Raw genomic sequence first — 16,500 nt, 5'->3', positions numbered from 1 at the left:
CATTTCAAAGTTTATGTATTTATTTGTTCTTTAATCATGCTTAGATAGGCTTACAAAACCAAGTTCCAATGAAGCTTTACTATTGCTAACTAAACAGAGCATAATGTTATGTCGCTTTACACTTTAGCAAAAATTCTAACAAATGAGTAAAACGATGTTTTAGAGTAACTTTACATGAAGAACAAACTCGAGAAATTTAACAGTCTGTAGATCTCTAAATTATGTATAAAACTTACTCTCTCGTTGTCACATCCTAACAAATTATAGATTTTATTCATAATCGGGTTATATATAATTTTAATCATCATGACACAAAACCCCAGTGCAAGGTATAAACTGACCAATTAGCCAATTATATATTCAAGTGTGTCACTACCACAAAGAAGCACGGGCGATGTTTCAACTATGTAAATACCTAATTACCCCTCCGGCATTCAACAAAATCCAGGTAAGGCCCAAGCGGAAATTATTACACGCTTTGGTAACGGTGGGTATACGCTACCACCACTTGGAGAGATCGAGAGTGAAAAACAATGAAATGTGTTTTACGGGACCCAACTTCACTTCGAGAGATCGAGAACTTTGAGAGATTGAACGTTCAAGAAATCGATAGTAAATTTGCTTTGTTATATAGAGAGAAAAATCGGGACCATGATTTCACTTCGAGAGGCCGAGAACTTCGAGAGATCGAGAGTCACCTGTATATAACTCCCAGAATGCCACATTATGGCATCCAAAGCATGCACATTAAATTAGTTGCAAAACTCTAACATATATGCTATTGCCCAAGGGCGCTAGGAATGAATGAACACAAGCATGCTCCATGCAATTTCACACATTTATTTGATGACTGTAGTAAGTTATGACTGAACCCAATATTTCTCAATAAGTAGAAATTATAAACTTGTTCAATCTATCATCAGCAACCTGAACACATTTCTCAAGAAAAAGAATTTATATATATGATATAATGTTTTTGCTGAAAATAAAGATAAATATGAAATTATGACACCTTGTGGTGTCATAGTGGCTAAAAAGATAAAAAGTCAGTATAAAAATCAATTGATACAATTAGAAAATAAGGCCAAATTTGTAAGTTTGAATAGATATTATATACTTGTTATCTATCTTCAAAGCTCAGTGAGGAGGCAGAAAATTGTCCGTATTGTCAAACAAGTTTTTTTTTGTTATACATGGTATCATATCCAACCCTTAGCCAAAATAACTGGAAATTTTCCATTGAAATAAAATTGAAAATCAATTGAAATAGCAGTTATCATTGAAATACCAGTATTTTATCAGTGATTTGCTTTTGGGGCTCATTAGAACAGTTATTTCATGACCATTGAAATACCTGTTTTTGGATAAATGTACTTTCAATACCTTAAATTTACCAGTGAAACACAAGTTTTTCTTAAAACTCGATAATCAATGCTATAAATATACATTGTTACACCAGTTAATTTCTATTACAGTTTTTCTGTTTTCAATGGTGAAGCATATCTTAGTCTAGTCAATCTAAAAGTTATATAAAAGTTTCCATCCTCTAAACCTTTCATCAGAAATTGATATTGATATAATTGATCACAAATTTTCCCTGAGACAGGGACTTTTGGACCAAGGTCATTTTGGAAAGGTCAAGGTCACACGGAACATATACCTTATGTAAGTAAACGTTTTTGAAGTTATGAATGAATATTGACACCAAAATAATTAACCCCCCCCCCGTAATTTAAAAAAAAAAAAATCCTAGTTAATAATTCTCAAAAACACGACACCCCCCCCCCCCTTCATTCAAAATGATGCTGCGTATCAACGTAGTAACCCCCCCCCCCCCCCAATGCAACGTACTTTATAATTGGTGGCTCCCCCCTCCCCTGGCCACTCTTTTTTATTTTTGTAGTAGTGAGTGGGAAGATTAGGTAGAGGTTATGAGTATTGGCCCCATGTATTAAGTGACTCTCTCTCTCTCTCTCTCTCTCTCTCTCTCTCTCTCTCTCTTAAACACACGCTACGCTATATGATTTTCAAAGAAGTCGATATCAAGAATATTAAAATCTGGTAGGTCCCCCCTCTGAAAAAACAGTAGATTAAATAGATATCGGTAAATCGGCTGTTTCTTTCGACACGATTCCTGGATCCGCCCTTGATCCTCTCGCTTCTTCAGGATGCTGATCGCGCAGACTCCACATGACGTCATTTAAGGCATTTGAATTTCTTTCAACGCGGAGTGTTAGACGAGTGAATATATTTGATCAACATGTTTGCAGCGATATATTATACCGATGACAGGAAAATAGAAGTGGTCCATTCTAAGAAGTGAATCGGTTGGAAAATGCAAACAAACATTCACAACTTTCAACTTGTTGTATAGAGACTGTGACAAAATGTAGCTACTTGATGATGGGCGGGGCGGGAGGAGAGTTGGATTCAGAGACGTGATGTCGACTACGATGTGTGTGAACAAAGGTAAGCATTTCTTTCGTATAAATTTCAAGTGCAATCACATGGGCCTGTCACGAATTTGATCCTTCTCTATATAGACTATGCAATAAATTATAGTGCGGGGGCCTAAATTTTGCAGCCCTTCACCGGCAATGGTGACGTCTCGAGAGGGAAGTAAAACATAGCGCAGATTTCAATTCACTGCGATGATTTACATGGATGTCGTTAGACGAAAATATCGAGATTAAAGATGTGTTTCTTAATTAGATCTTAGGAGTCGGCAGTTTTATCTGTAAGGGTGTACAATATAAATAACAAACACTAAGCTCTTCGCGATCGAAGCGACAGGAATGTAACCCAATTTTGGCAAAACACAACACGCGGCCCGGTATGATTTAACTAAATATGACAGTGGAAATGTCCCACCTGATTTCTGGAACGACCACGGTAAATAACGTTGACAATTTAGATTTATGAAACATTACAACGTGTAATATACATAATATATTTTTGAAAATACATATTTCTAGACTGTCCTGACTACAATTGAACTAGATCTACATGTTACATAAATGTGGGGGAAAATACTCGTCTTATGATTCTTCTTTTATTTTATTTTTTATTTTTGTAGATTAAGCTTGATGAATCCTACAACCTGTTAATAGATGCGAGCAAGATTACCAGGCGGCGCCGGACTTGGACTTGTTGCTGCATTATTTTACTCCGACATATCTGGCAGCACACTCGACAGCAAATAGAATTCTATACTGCTAATTCAAGGTATAGTAGACTATGAATCCTAAATCATATTCAATATTAAATTTGGGATATTGACACAATTTGAGATACAGTTGTTGTCTTCGGACAGGCTGCATTTTTAAAAAGTTTCTTCACTGATAAGTTCTATAGTATTTTACAAATTTTGCCCTCAAGTCAATAGATAAGCTTTTCCCCTTTAGAATTTATTAAGCTATTAATATAACAATAATACACATGAAATATCTGATCTGTTCATGGATTTACTATATTGTATCTTGTCAAGTCAAAATCAACCACTGTCATTTTACTACTATGTTTTATTTAAATTCTTTCTATTGTTTTATCATTTCCTTTATAGCTCTTGCAGGTCTTTTATTAGTATATTATCAATGACTATTAGCGCAAGCATTGCACAGCACATAGAAACTATATGTAATTTTGTGCTTTATAAATGAATAAAATAATGAATAATAATATATATATATATATGGCCCCTAGAGGCACTGTCAGTTGTCTTGATAACTAGTGTATATATATATATATATATATATATATCTGTGTGTGTGGAGTAATTACTGCAGTTCACTACAGCTCGAAGATCTCGTTATCTCTAATTCATTAAACTTAAACGAAACCTTTTTATTTTACAGAATACTTACAAAAGCAGTTCAAATGTGATAATGCCACACCCCTCATAAAAAGAAAATGCTTGGACATTGCCAGAAGCCCGAAATTGATTGATTCAGTGTTACATTGAATTTATAGGACGTGTACTAGACATGAAATCTGCAAAATGGACTTTTCCTTGTTGTGCCAACATTTTTTAAATGTTAACTGTAGCACACTCGTGCTTGTTGCTCCAATGGAAGCAGCCATTTCGGGCATAGTAAGATCCAGATTGGACCAGAAACAATTTTTGTTCCGGAATTTAAAAGCAGTCGGGGGGTTTTGAGTCCAGGTCGGTCAGGCAACGGGAAACGGACATAAACTTGAAGAAACAGGCTTTAGAGGAATACACCAAGAAAATGTAAAAATGTGAAAGAAAATTGTATTTATGACATAATACATTTTGATGTATGCTTTCATCATTTTGTTGATGGCAGTGATCAACTGTTGAATGTTCAAGTCCAGTTTTATATTTTCTTAAACAATGTTGTAGAATAAGCAGCAAAAAGAATGTGCATTTACCTGATCATGTATCATTTGCTTTTCAACTTTCTATGTATGTGTTTTTTTGCTTCATTCTATTTTGTACAATTCATGAGTTTGCATAGAACATGAGTTGGCACACATGTGGAAATTTGTTTTATTGGTATTTCAAATGCCAAGTACAAAATAATTTGACTTGTAGTGGGTTGTGAAAACAAAAATTGATTCTATTTTTCTTTATTGTTATATTTGTATTTCATTACATTGTCAACAAAATTTTATTAAGCAGTTTTCCTGTTAATAGTAAATAAAAAAAAAGAAAGAAGATTTTTCAATGGATTTTTAATGTATATTTATGAACTATTTATTTTTCCATTGATTTTACAGTTAATTTTGATGTCATTTAACTGGCTCAAGCTCATTTACATATTTCGCTTATTTCAATGAGGTTTCAATTGAGTCTCAATGGAGTTTCACTGCATTTTCAATGAAAACTGGAAAATCACTGGCTCAAGCTCATTTACATAATTCGCGTATTTCAATGAGGTTTCAATTGAGTCTCAATGGAGTTTCACTGCATTTTCAATGAAAACTGGAAAATCAATGCTTTTTCTAGGTTAGAATTGTATTGCTAGTTTTATTTGAATTTGTGATACTGGTATAACACTGTTCTTTCAATGGTCAGAATAAAACTACAAAAGTAATGGAAATTTAATGCCATTCTTTTTTCTAAGGGAAATCTTCTTCACTAAGCGTGCTTGAAAAAATCCATGATCATCAATGATGTCAGAGAAATTTATATAAAAGATTTAGGAAAATAAAACAGATTCTCATTGAGTTAGGATTCAGTTAAGTTGACCTTATTTCTTTGTCCACTACATTCTAAAAGTTTAGTGATGTGGGAAATCTTCGATCATCAACCTCAGTCAAATTTGTTATCTCGAACTAAAACTTCTCGATATCTGAGTCCTCGGATATCAAGAAGTTTTAGTTCGATATAACGAAGTTTGACTGTGGTTGATGAAGATTTTCCCACATCAATTGTACTTTTACTGACTTCATTGTACAAAATTGCAAAGTAAGGATTGATGTTAATGAACTATAATTTTTGGGGATATCATTGTAGAAATTTGTGATGTAGGGAGATACAAAGCTTCTAACAGCACAAAGTACCAGACGGTGTGCCTGGGCTGCAACAAGGGATCCTACCAGAATGAACGGGGTAAAACCTCATGCAATCCATGCTTCAAAGGAACATATCAAAACATGACTGGCCAATCAAATTGCAAGTACTGTGCACCTGGAACGTTCCAGAACAGAACGGGCCAATCAGAATGCATGTTATGTCCGACTGGGAACTATCAAGATGAATATGGACAATACAAGTGTAAGATGTGTCCGGCTGGAATGTTCCAGTGGATGGAGGGTCAGGACGTATGTTTTTACTGTCCAGTGGGTAAATATCAGAATTTGTCTGGACAGGCCAAGTGTAACTCATGTGAACTGGGCTATTACCAAGATGAGATCGGAGGACATCGGTGTAAAATGTGTCCCCCGGACATACGCTTGTACCCACACAACATGGCTCTACAGCAACAGTGTCCGGAACTGGTGTAAAAGTGCCCCATCCCCAGAACTGGTGCAAATGTATCCTCTCACTCCCCGAAAACTGGTGTAAATCCCCCCCCTGGAAAACTGGTGTAAATGTATCCCATCACTCCATGAGAACTGGTGTAAAAGTGACCCCACTCCCAGAGAATGTGTATAATATGTGTCCCCCACTCTCAGAGAATAGCAGTAATGTGTCCCCTCACCCCCAGAGAATAGCAGTAATGTGTCCCCTCACCCCCAGAGAACAGCTGTAATGTGTCCCCTCACCCCCAGAGAATAGCAGTAATGTGTCCCCTCACCCCCAGAGAACAGCTGTAATGTGTCCCCTCACCCCCAGAGAATAGCAGTAATGTGTCCCCTCACCCCCAGAGAATAGCAGTAATGTGTCCCCTCACCCCCAGAGAGTAGCTGTAATGTATTCCCCCACCCCCATAAAAGTGGTTTAAAATGCATACCCAAGGTGAACAGTATCTGGAACTCGGATGTAAAAAATGTCCCTTCAAAGAATTGCACCTATTACATTGTGATTATTGTAAATGTAAAATTTAGCACATTTTCCATAAATATAATTAGCATAATCATAAATTAGCACAGATTTTAATTAGATGTACATATAAAGTAATGCCATGGCATAACAAGTGTATAGTCATGAATCACAACAAAGTTAGGACAAATGATGTTAAAATCAAATGTGCATCTTTACTGTAGGTTAAGGACCCGATTTAGTTCTCAAAATATGTGAAAATATGCAAGAAATCTTTGATATATGCATTATTTTGAACCTCAATTCTTTTTTGACAAACCATGATATATGTAATATACATGACAAAATTTGTGCCATATTTTTGTAATTTGGTAATAGAATTAAGCTCTTTGTCCTGTTTTAACTGAAAACATTTTTGATACATGTGTCCTGGATTTCCAAAACATGAAATGCAAAGGAAACATGACTTATTTTTGTAGCATTGATCAATCTTTGAAAGATATGTATAATATAGTAATGTAATATAAATCATGTTCTTTAATGTGCTCTGTTTACAGAAAGGAAAAATGTGTAACATTTTTAATCACAAAGTTCGAAATCATGCAGAAATAATGGCACATTTATGATGTCAGATATATTGATTCAGGATTGCCAGTATTTCACAGATGATAAAGCTGTATATATATATATACTCTTCATCAATATGAAGAAAACTTTGGTGTAGGAAATGAGTCATATTAGGTGGCAAAATAAGGTCCATGTCTAGCCCTTTCTTGTACAGTAAAACACACTTACAATGGACATGCATGCTTGTAACAAATTCATGCATATTGTAAAGTGATATTTATTCCCCTATGAGAGGAAAATGAAAAATTTATGGGATATAACAAAGGTTGGTTGTAACAAACTGTTTTTGGCTGGCTATGCAGGTTCGCTATAACCATGTAATTATCATGTATGTAAATGTAATCCATCCTTCATGCAATTAAAAGAACTTTTCATGTGTGCAGTTATTTTCATTCACTGAAGACCAGATTAATAGAAAGAATGGTCATTGTAGCTCTATCAAGATCCAGACTAGTGGAAAGAACAGAATGATGTAGTTCTATCAATTTCTTTTCACTCAATCCGTTTAATCTATGCTATCAGAGATTTAAAGGTCAAAGGACAAGGTCAATTTGGCACTAGTGACCAATTTTGGGAATATATATGCCCACATTGTCAAATGTCCCAATTAACAGAAGCCTCGTTTTTCATTGCAAGTAAATTATCATTATGAGCACAATCAATTAGGATGAAGAAACATTTTGAAGCTGAAATCAAACTCTATGTGTTGTGCTAAGATTATACAACTGTCCATGCAGCACTCCCACATGAAATGCTTTGTAACATTATGGTACCAGAATGCTTTTAAGAACAAATTTTGATTCACTATTCTTATTAATATGCATTTAATATAAACATTTGCAATTTTGACTTGAGTTGCTAAAGTCTGTTTTATGATCCCGAGGTCTGGTCCCCATCTGATCCCAAGGTATGGTTTCCACAATCCCAAGGTCTGTTCTCTATGGTCTTGAGATCTGGCCTAGATTTCTTGAAAGAAACTTTTAAAAGTCGGAACTTGGGTCTGAGATTTTGTTCAAATTTTGATTGCTCAAATAAAAGAAGAAAACTCCAACTTAAGATTGAGATTTTTCAAGAAATCCAGACCAGGTCGCTATGATCCCAAAGTTTGAATGGTCTCCATAATCCTTAGGCCTGATCTCCATGATACAGAGGTCGTCTGGTCTCCATGATCCTGACGAAATCGGATCAAGCTACTCCTTTTCTTGACCAGAAAGAAGACTTGGATGTGGATCAGCGCAAAGATTGTATCAAACCAATGCATTTATTTGCTGGAAGCACGCATGTGGATGAAGTTTAAGGCTAGAACCAAATCCCTGTACAATGTGTTATTTAGAAGATTAATTTTCACCAGATTCAGATTTGGAATCATTAACATACTCTGACAAGTGGAAATTGATAGTGGTAGAATACCTTAGATATGTATATGTATCTTAGATGCATTTGTTCTATTTCAACAGTTATTGATCATTGTGCGAGTCATTCATCATATGAAGTAGTTCATTGGTTAAATGTATTTTAGGGAGCATCCATCAATTTTACAGATATTCTTGTTGGTTATGGAAATAGTCAAGTATATGTAATTACAATTGGATCCTTAAGTCTGGTCTCTATGATCCGGAGGTCAGGTCTCTATGATCTGGTCTCTATGATCTGGAGATCTGGTCTCTATGATCCTGACTATTGGTCTCTATGATCCTGACTACTGGTCTCTATGATTCGGAGATCTAGTCTCTATGATCCTGACTACTGGTCTCTATGATCTGGAGGTCTGGTCTCTATGATCTGGAGGTCTGGTCTCTATGATCTGGAGGTCTGGTCTCTATGATCTGGAGGTCTGTTCTCTATGATCTGGAGATCTGGTCTCTATGATCCGGAGGTCAGGTCTCTATGATCTGGAGATCTGGTCTCTATGATCTGGAGATCTGGTCTCTATGATCCTGACTACTGGTCTCTATGATCTGGAGATCTGGTCTCTATGATCCTGACTACTGGTCTCTATGATCTGGAGATCTGGTCTCTATGATCCTGACTACTGGTCTCTATGATTCGGAGATCTAGTCTCTATGATCCTGACTACTGGTCTCTATGATCTGGAGGTCTGGTCTCTATGATCTGGAGATCTAGTCTCTATGATCCTGACTACTGGTCTCTATGATCTGGAGGTCTGGTCTCTATGATCTGGAGGTATGGTCTCTATGATTCGGAGATCTAGTCTCTATGATCCTGACTACTGGTCTCTATGATCTGGAGGTCTGGTCTCTATGATCTGGAGGTCTGGTCTCTATGATCTGGAGATCTGGTCTCTATGATCTGGAGATCTGGTCTCTATGATCTGGAGATCTGGTCTCTATGATCTGGAGGTATGGTCTCTATGATTCGGAGATCTAGTCTCTATGATCCTGACTACTGGTCTCTATGATCTGGAGGTCTGGTCTCTATGATCTGGAGATCTGGTCTCTATGATCCACACTTCTGGTCTCTATGATCTGGAGATCTGGTCTCTATGATCTGGAGGTCTGGTCTCTATGATCTGGAGATCTGGTCTCTATGATCCTGATTACTGGTTGCCAGACAATAAGCGTCTGTGTAAAAATTAAAAAAGAATAGAAATTAAGGTTGTTGTACAAAGTAAGGTTCATACTAGTTTGGCAGACAATTAAAATTCTACATACCTGTATACTTTAACCAATGTAGAGTCCAATTTTAATTTTAACACAGCATAGATATTTTAAAGTGGTGGCCTCCAGTTAAAGTAAGTGGGAGTTGCCAGATAATAAGTGGCTGCATGCAGCCATCACTTATCTGGCTGCTGCCATAATCTAATTAAAATCTGATTCTATGATCCGCTCATCTACTATCGCTACACAATAGGATCCAATGTGTAGCAATAGTAGATGAGCAAAATTTATCTTAAGTCGGATTTAACCAACAGGAATTTACTATAGCGCATGCACAGTTTGATTTCCAAAGGATATCCCTAAATGTCCTTGGACTTTAACACTGTAATGTAATATGACTGGACCCTATGACTTCTATGAAGACCCCGGCCTAAATGTCAAAAAGCACCTCTAGGTCAAGGTCACAAATTCATATATTGTAAATTGGAATGGTTTCCAAACTATATCTTTAGTTTTTTGTTTTTTGTTTTTATTTTTTGGACTTGCTTTGAATATTATGACTCTAATAATTAACAATAATAATTAACATAATTAACAATGAAAAAAATCATTAACGATTGCAAAACATAGTTTATCTGATAAATACAGTTTCACAATTGTAAACTACGGTTTACAAGTCTGATAAATATAGTATCACAATTTGTGAAACTAGGATTAACAATTGTGAACTATAGTTAACGAATGTAAATTATAGTTTACAAACGTGAATCTGTATTTATCAGCAAAATCTATTGTTAACGTTTATTTAAAGACAGATATAAACTTGGATTAGCATTTGTAAACTATAGTTTACAACCGTTAAATATAGTTTTACGGACGAAAACTATAGTTAACGAATCGTAAACTATAGTTTACAGTCGATAAACTTAGTTTATCAACTGTGAAACTATGTTTAGCTCATTTTTGTGAATTTGGCGTGCCATAGTTAATTATAGTTTACGCTTGTGAAACATAGATTATCTGTTAACTATGGTTTACAGATGTGAAATATAGATTAACGTCGTTAACTATAGTTTACGGTCCGTGTGCCATATACAGGTCTTATGATATTCCGATGTGTCTTATCTCAAATTAAAGATATCTAATTTGAATTAATTTAATCTGATATTGCCAGTTGCATTAAGTGGTTGCTGCCAGTTAATATTAATTCTCTATCCCGGCACCTACCAACTTTCGTTCTTTTCTCATTTTTAAAAAACTGGAGTAACTCATTTCATAAACTTCGAGGTGAAGTAACCCACACTCACCATTTATTGGTTTAGCAGGCCTGAGTTACGTACATGTGTATATGTCTTATTGTGAATTTTGGGGTAACTATGGGCTGAATACGTAAGTAGATATAGTTGAATATTTAAAGGTTGGCGCTCAAAATTCTTTCTCTATATTTAGGAAGAAGGATGACCAACGATTGGTCAACTTTTACACCGACCATCGGCCTTGTGCAGTATGGAATAGCTTTAAAAGTGCTTCCTCAAATTTTCTCTGACAGTCACAGTTCTTGAATATAAATTTATAGCAATTATATTCTTCTTAGTAAAGTTCTATATTGCGCAATGAGAGTAGTTTCCCTTGTCACACATTGCACTTCCGGTAAATATAGATGGCGCACCAACGTTGACAAATATAGAAACTTTTAACACGTTACAAGGAGTTTCCCAAAGCATGTAACCTCGGGAAAATACGAATTTATGTATCATAAACGATGGGATCGCATTCAGTTAGTAGACTTACAAGATAGAGAATTCCGTCCCCGGTCAGACGAACTGAAAGCCGGATAAGAAAGATGGCAGTCGGGGGTTCGAACTCAGGCTCGGGGTCTAGGAACTCCATCAAGATTTTTGCCAACATTTTCATTTCGTTCATCGGTGCAGGTGTGCTGGGACTTCCATTTGCCTTCAAGGAGGTAAACAGTATTTACAGACTTTAAAAAATCTCACATTACGACCGTAGTTCTATAAAAACCCTACCCAATACACTATGATCATCATACAGTGTCTTCGACGACCAGTAAGGAATACACTCATGATATCGAGCGTTACAAACTTCGTTATATGTTGAATCTATGTTAAAGTACATAGTACTTCTGTTCATTTCAATAGTTACCACTGCGTTCAAGTCCTGTATTTGATATGCTTGAGATTGTGTTTATAGATTAGTTCGCTTAACATCTGCAGGAAGCTTTAAAAAAAATGATACTCTAATTGTATCATATTAGACTTTGTGGTATGAGATGTTGGACTAGATCTGGAATTGAACCTGGGACCCAGAACATTGCTAGTTAGGTGCTCTAGTCTAACCAGGTCCAGTTTAAAGACTATTTCTACCTACGTAGCTATTAATAGCTGTACCTAGGTATTTAAACCTACTTGAAGTAGCTACTTTTACCAAATATAAAAAAAATAATAATTAAGGCACATCTTTTAAACATGTCAGTCGTTTTATGTATCATGATGTGCATGGCAAAATTCGGAGTTTAAATTTGAATACTTTACGAGGGTGGAGAATGCAGAGGAAATGCATAAAAATTTGCCCCCAAAACCTTTAACGTAAAAATGCATAAAGGTAAACTTTAAAATCAATACAGATTTGTAAGACATTCTAGACTGTGTATTACGTAGTTTTGTTCCCAAGCTCCTAGAAAATGGAACTGGGTGCTGTTATTGATGAAAATTTGAAAGGTTAGAAAGTAATAATTTTTTGTCCAATATTTTTGTGGTATTAATTGTCAGTGTAAGTGAATCAAGAAATTTGGTACATGCCATATTTCACCGTTCCTGCGTTTGGCCACGAAATGCAAGTAAAGGAAAAAGTAGTTAAAAATAGCTACCTGGAGTAGGTTTAAATACCGACGTAGCTATAAGTAGCTATGTAGGTAGAAATAGTCTTTGGACTGGACCTGCTAACCACTGATGAAGCTATCAAGGCTGATGTCCATGGTCCATATAGCCCTAACTACGTTGTTGAAACTTTATTTATCTTATAATGATTAAAAAACTAGTTCTACAATGTAATTGTTGTATGTCATTTGCTCGGATATTGGCATGACTGCATGGTGAAGGAAGTCTGAGTACCCCGAGAAAACAGGTACATGTCCATCCAAGCAAGCGATGACATACTCTTTCTCGTACAACCACTGCTGATCACAAGATCGAACCTGTGTTTCAGTGATGAGAAGCGAGTGCAGTAATCGCTCTGCTGCCTGATCTTGGGGTTAGATCCACATCCGATAAATAAGGCATCAAAGTATTGATTGCCCTCCCAGTCTTTGGTCTATAAATGATTTAACTTGTATGCTTTTTTTTAAGGCTGGGATACTTGAGGGAATAGTTGTCATGACACTGGTTGGAATCACAAGGTAACTATAAAAGTTTTCAGTTATACAGTTATGGTATAGTTTTGAAACTCAGGTTTAAATCTTGCCCTTCTCAATATTGACATACATTAGACAATATTGGGACTGGTCTTGGGTTTCTATGAATGTTATGAAAGTAAAATTTCTGTAGTGTCCTTGTGTATATGAGTCTCGTGGTGTACCTAAGGTTGTGCAAGTAAAATTCCTGTGACGTCCCTATGGAAAATAAGATTCCAGTGACGTCCCTATGGAAAATAAGATTCCTGTGACGTCCCTATGGAAAATAAGATTCCAGTGACGTCCCTATGGAAAATAAGATTCCAGTGATGTCCCTATGGTAAATGAATTCCCGTGATGTCCCTATGGGTGTGTCTTTGTGGTTGTATTGATTGATTGTATATTGTTTAACATCCCTCTTGAGAATTTTTCACTCATATGCAGACATCACCATTGCCTGTGAGGGGCTGCAAAATTTAGGGAGGGATCTTTTATCGTGTCCCACTAGCTGTGACACGGGACTTAGGTTCTCATCTAAAGGACCACTCCATTTAGTCACCTCTTACGACAAGCAAGGGGTACTGAGAACCTATTCTAAACCTGATCCCCACAGGATTTGTGATTGTAAATTTTTCATGGTGTTTCAATGGTTATTTAGATTAAGTCTCATGTCCCTTTGGTTGTGTAAGTATAAGATTCCTTTCGACATCTCCGTGGTTGTGTTTATAAAATCCCCGTGGTGTCTCTGTGGTTGTGTAAGTAAAATTCTCAATTGTCAGTCATTTCAAAACTATCATGTAATGTGTTAGTGTTGCTATGTAGATTTTAAGACATCAACTGTAAATTAGAAGAATCAGATGTAAACCAGAGAAAAATGAATGTACCTTTTTTTCTGTGTAATGTCATTGAGAATGGAGCCTTTTTTTTTCGCAGCGTGAAGGCCATGTTACTTATTGTGGACTGTAAATATCAGCTCATCAGAAACAACCGAGTCGAAACCAAAATATACATGAAGGACAATACAGAAGCAAGGGAGGATGGCCTTAAAGTAAAGGTCAAGGACACAGAAGAGGTCATGACTTTATTAGCAGAGGATGAACCAGAAGCTGAAAAGGGGCATAAGGTTTTTTCCAAATGATATTTGTTTCTTATTTTTGAACAATAGGAGATACAATTTTTTTTCCTCATTCTAGCTATATAGGCATTCTCATGTGCAGTAAATGTCACATTCTGATTAAACTTTATTGTACAGGTGACTCTCGATAACTCGAAGTTCAAGGGACCTTGATAAAACTTCGAGAGATCGAAATTCGGAAATTGAAGGTCCGCTGGTATGGTTCAGATTTTACAATAACAGAAATGTATACCAACAAGATCATATGATATCGTTTTGACATGTTTTCCTTCATATTCGTCAGGTACTTTGATATCAAAATAAAAAACCTTATTTTGCATTAATAAAAACATTTCAAAGTTTATGTATTTATTTGTTCTTTAATCATGCTTAGATAGGCATACAAAACCAAGTTTCGATGATGCTTTACTATCGCAAACTAAACAGAGCACAATGTTATGTCGCTTTACCCAAAACGAAACTTCTAACGAATGAGTAAAATGATGTTTTAGAGTAACTTTACACAAAAAGAACAAACTCGATAAATTTAACAGTCTGTAGATCTCTAAATTATGTATAAAACATATTCTCTCGTCGTCACGTCAAAACAAATTATAGATTTTATTCAAAGTCGGATTATATATAACTTTAATCATCACGACTCAAAACCCCAGTGCAAGGTGTACATTGACCAATTAGCCAATTATATACTCAAGTGTGTCACCTCCACAAAGAAGCACCAGTGATGTTTCAACTATGTAAACACCCATTACCCCTCCTGCATTCAACAAAATCCAGGTAAGGCCCAATTAGTGGAAATTATTACAGGCTTGGGTAACGGTGGGTATACTCTACCACCACTTCGAGAGATGGAGAGTGAAAACAATGAAATGTTTTACGGGACTCAACTTCACTTCGAGAGATCGATAGAAAATTTGCTTTGTTATATAGAGAAAAAAATCGGGACCATGATTTCACTTCGAGAGACCAAGAACTTCGTGAGATCGAAGTTCGAGCTATCGAGAGTCACCTGTATTTCTAATTGACATTTTATTGGCTATTGCACTGAAGTTTGATATGAATGAACAAGCATGTAATACTCCTGAGCTTTTAATTCTGACATCGTAATAGTTTGACACACAAAATCCGATGTCCGATTAGAAAATTTAGATGTGATGTGGTTTAATAATGATTAATGACTTTTTGTTTAATAAAATGAAACACATCGACTGACAGATTGAACTTTGCATGTGCATTATTCTGAGTGGTGAATGTTCACTGGTCTAGACATCTTGTTTCACAATCACCACCTCAGATCTTTGTCATAAATACTCTTTAAATTACCTTGTGTTTTATTTGATATAAATACTCGTTAAATTACCCTGTGTTTTCTTTGATACAAATACTCATTAAATTACCCCGTGTTTTCTTTGATACAAATACTCATTAAATTACCCTGTGTTTTCTTTGACATAAATACTCGTTAAATTACCCTGTGTTTTCTTTGACATAAATACTCGTTAAATTACCCTGTGTTTTCATTGATATAAATACTTGTTGAATTACCCTGTGTTTTCTTTGGCATAAATACTCATTAAATTACCCTGTGTTTTCTTTGGAATAAATACTCATTAAATTACCCTGTGTTTTCTTTGGCATAAATACTCATTAAATTACCCTGTGTTTTCTTTGGAATAAATACTCATTAAATTACCCTGTGTTTTCTTTGGCATAAATACTCATTAAATTACCCTGTGTTTTCTTTGGAATAAATACTCATTAAATTACCCTGTGTTTTCTTTGGAATAAATACTCATTAAATTACCCTGTGTTTTCTTTGGAATAAATACTCATTAAATTATCCTGTGTTTTCTTTGATACAAATACTCATTAAATTACCATGTGTTTTCGTTGACATAAATACTAATTAAATTACCCTGTGTTTTCTTTTTTACAGAGTTCACGTCTGCCTGTTGACTTTTCGTATGGTGACATAGGTAAGCGTAATCATAGTAACACGTTAATGCAAAATGAGACAGAATTAATCATTAAAGTCTAGCATACTTCATTATTTAAAAACTGTCATGGCATCCTATTTTTAAACACAGTTTAGAGGAATATATGTAATAAGGGCTTTATTTGCCAAAAAAATATTTTGTCGTTTTTTGTTCTTATGTTTAGTGTATTTTGTGCAAGAATCTCGAAGCAACTCAATTGTTTTTCTCAATTTGATTAAAATGAGGTAGTATTGAAATTATGACACGAAATGGCTATTATTCACAGT

General features: G+C 35.5%; 2 protein-coding genes and 1 long non-coding RNA gene across 4 annotated transcripts in view; all 3 read left to right on the top strand.

The window, feature by feature from the left end:
• Positions 1-7,453, top strand: part of LOC125679324 (fibrillin-2-like) — a 59,480-nt gene extending 52,027 nt beyond the window's left edge. For both annotated transcript variants that reach the window (XM_056153679.1, XM_056153678.1), the window contains one exon: positions 5,480-7,453. In XM_056153679.1, coding sequence (XP_056009654.1) covers positions 5,480-5,970 — 491 coding nt within the window. In that variant the 3' untranslated portion in view covers positions 5,971-7,453. The remainder of the gene's footprint in view (positions 1-5,479) is intronic.
• Positions 1,871-5,084, top strand: LOC125677094 (uncharacterized). Its single transcript, XR_008799856.1, has 2 exons — positions 1,871-3,225; positions 3,855-5,084. It is a non-coding gene; the product is annotated as an uncharacterized LOC125677094 (long non-coding RNA).
• A 3,874-nt stretch (positions 7,454-11,327) lies between the features above and the next one.
• LOC125680372 (uncharacterized) overlaps positions 11,328-16,500 on the top strand; it is a 30,796-nt gene continuing 25,623 nt past the window's right edge. Inside the window, exons 1-4 of the mRNA XM_048919872.2 lie at positions 11,328-11,656; positions 13,059-13,108; positions 14,036-14,225; positions 16,174-16,213. Coding sequence (XP_048775829.1) covers positions 11,537-11,656; positions 13,059-13,108; positions 14,036-14,225; positions 16,174-16,213 — 400 coding nt within the window. The 5' untranslated portion in view covers positions 11,328-11,536. The remainder of the gene's footprint in view (positions 11,657-13,058; positions 13,109-14,035; positions 14,226-16,173; positions 16,214-16,500) is intronic.

The sequence above is a fragment of the Ostrea edulis genome, chromosome 2, assembly GCF_947568905.1.
Source record: "Ostrea edulis chromosome 2, xbOstEdul1.1, whole genome shotgun sequence".
Classification (NCBI taxonomy): Eukaryota; Metazoa; Mollusca; class Bivalvia; order Ostreida; family Ostreidae; genus Ostrea; species Ostrea edulis.
Note: the sequence above shows the minus strand (reverse complement) of the source record. Positions and strands in the feature narration are given on the sequence as shown.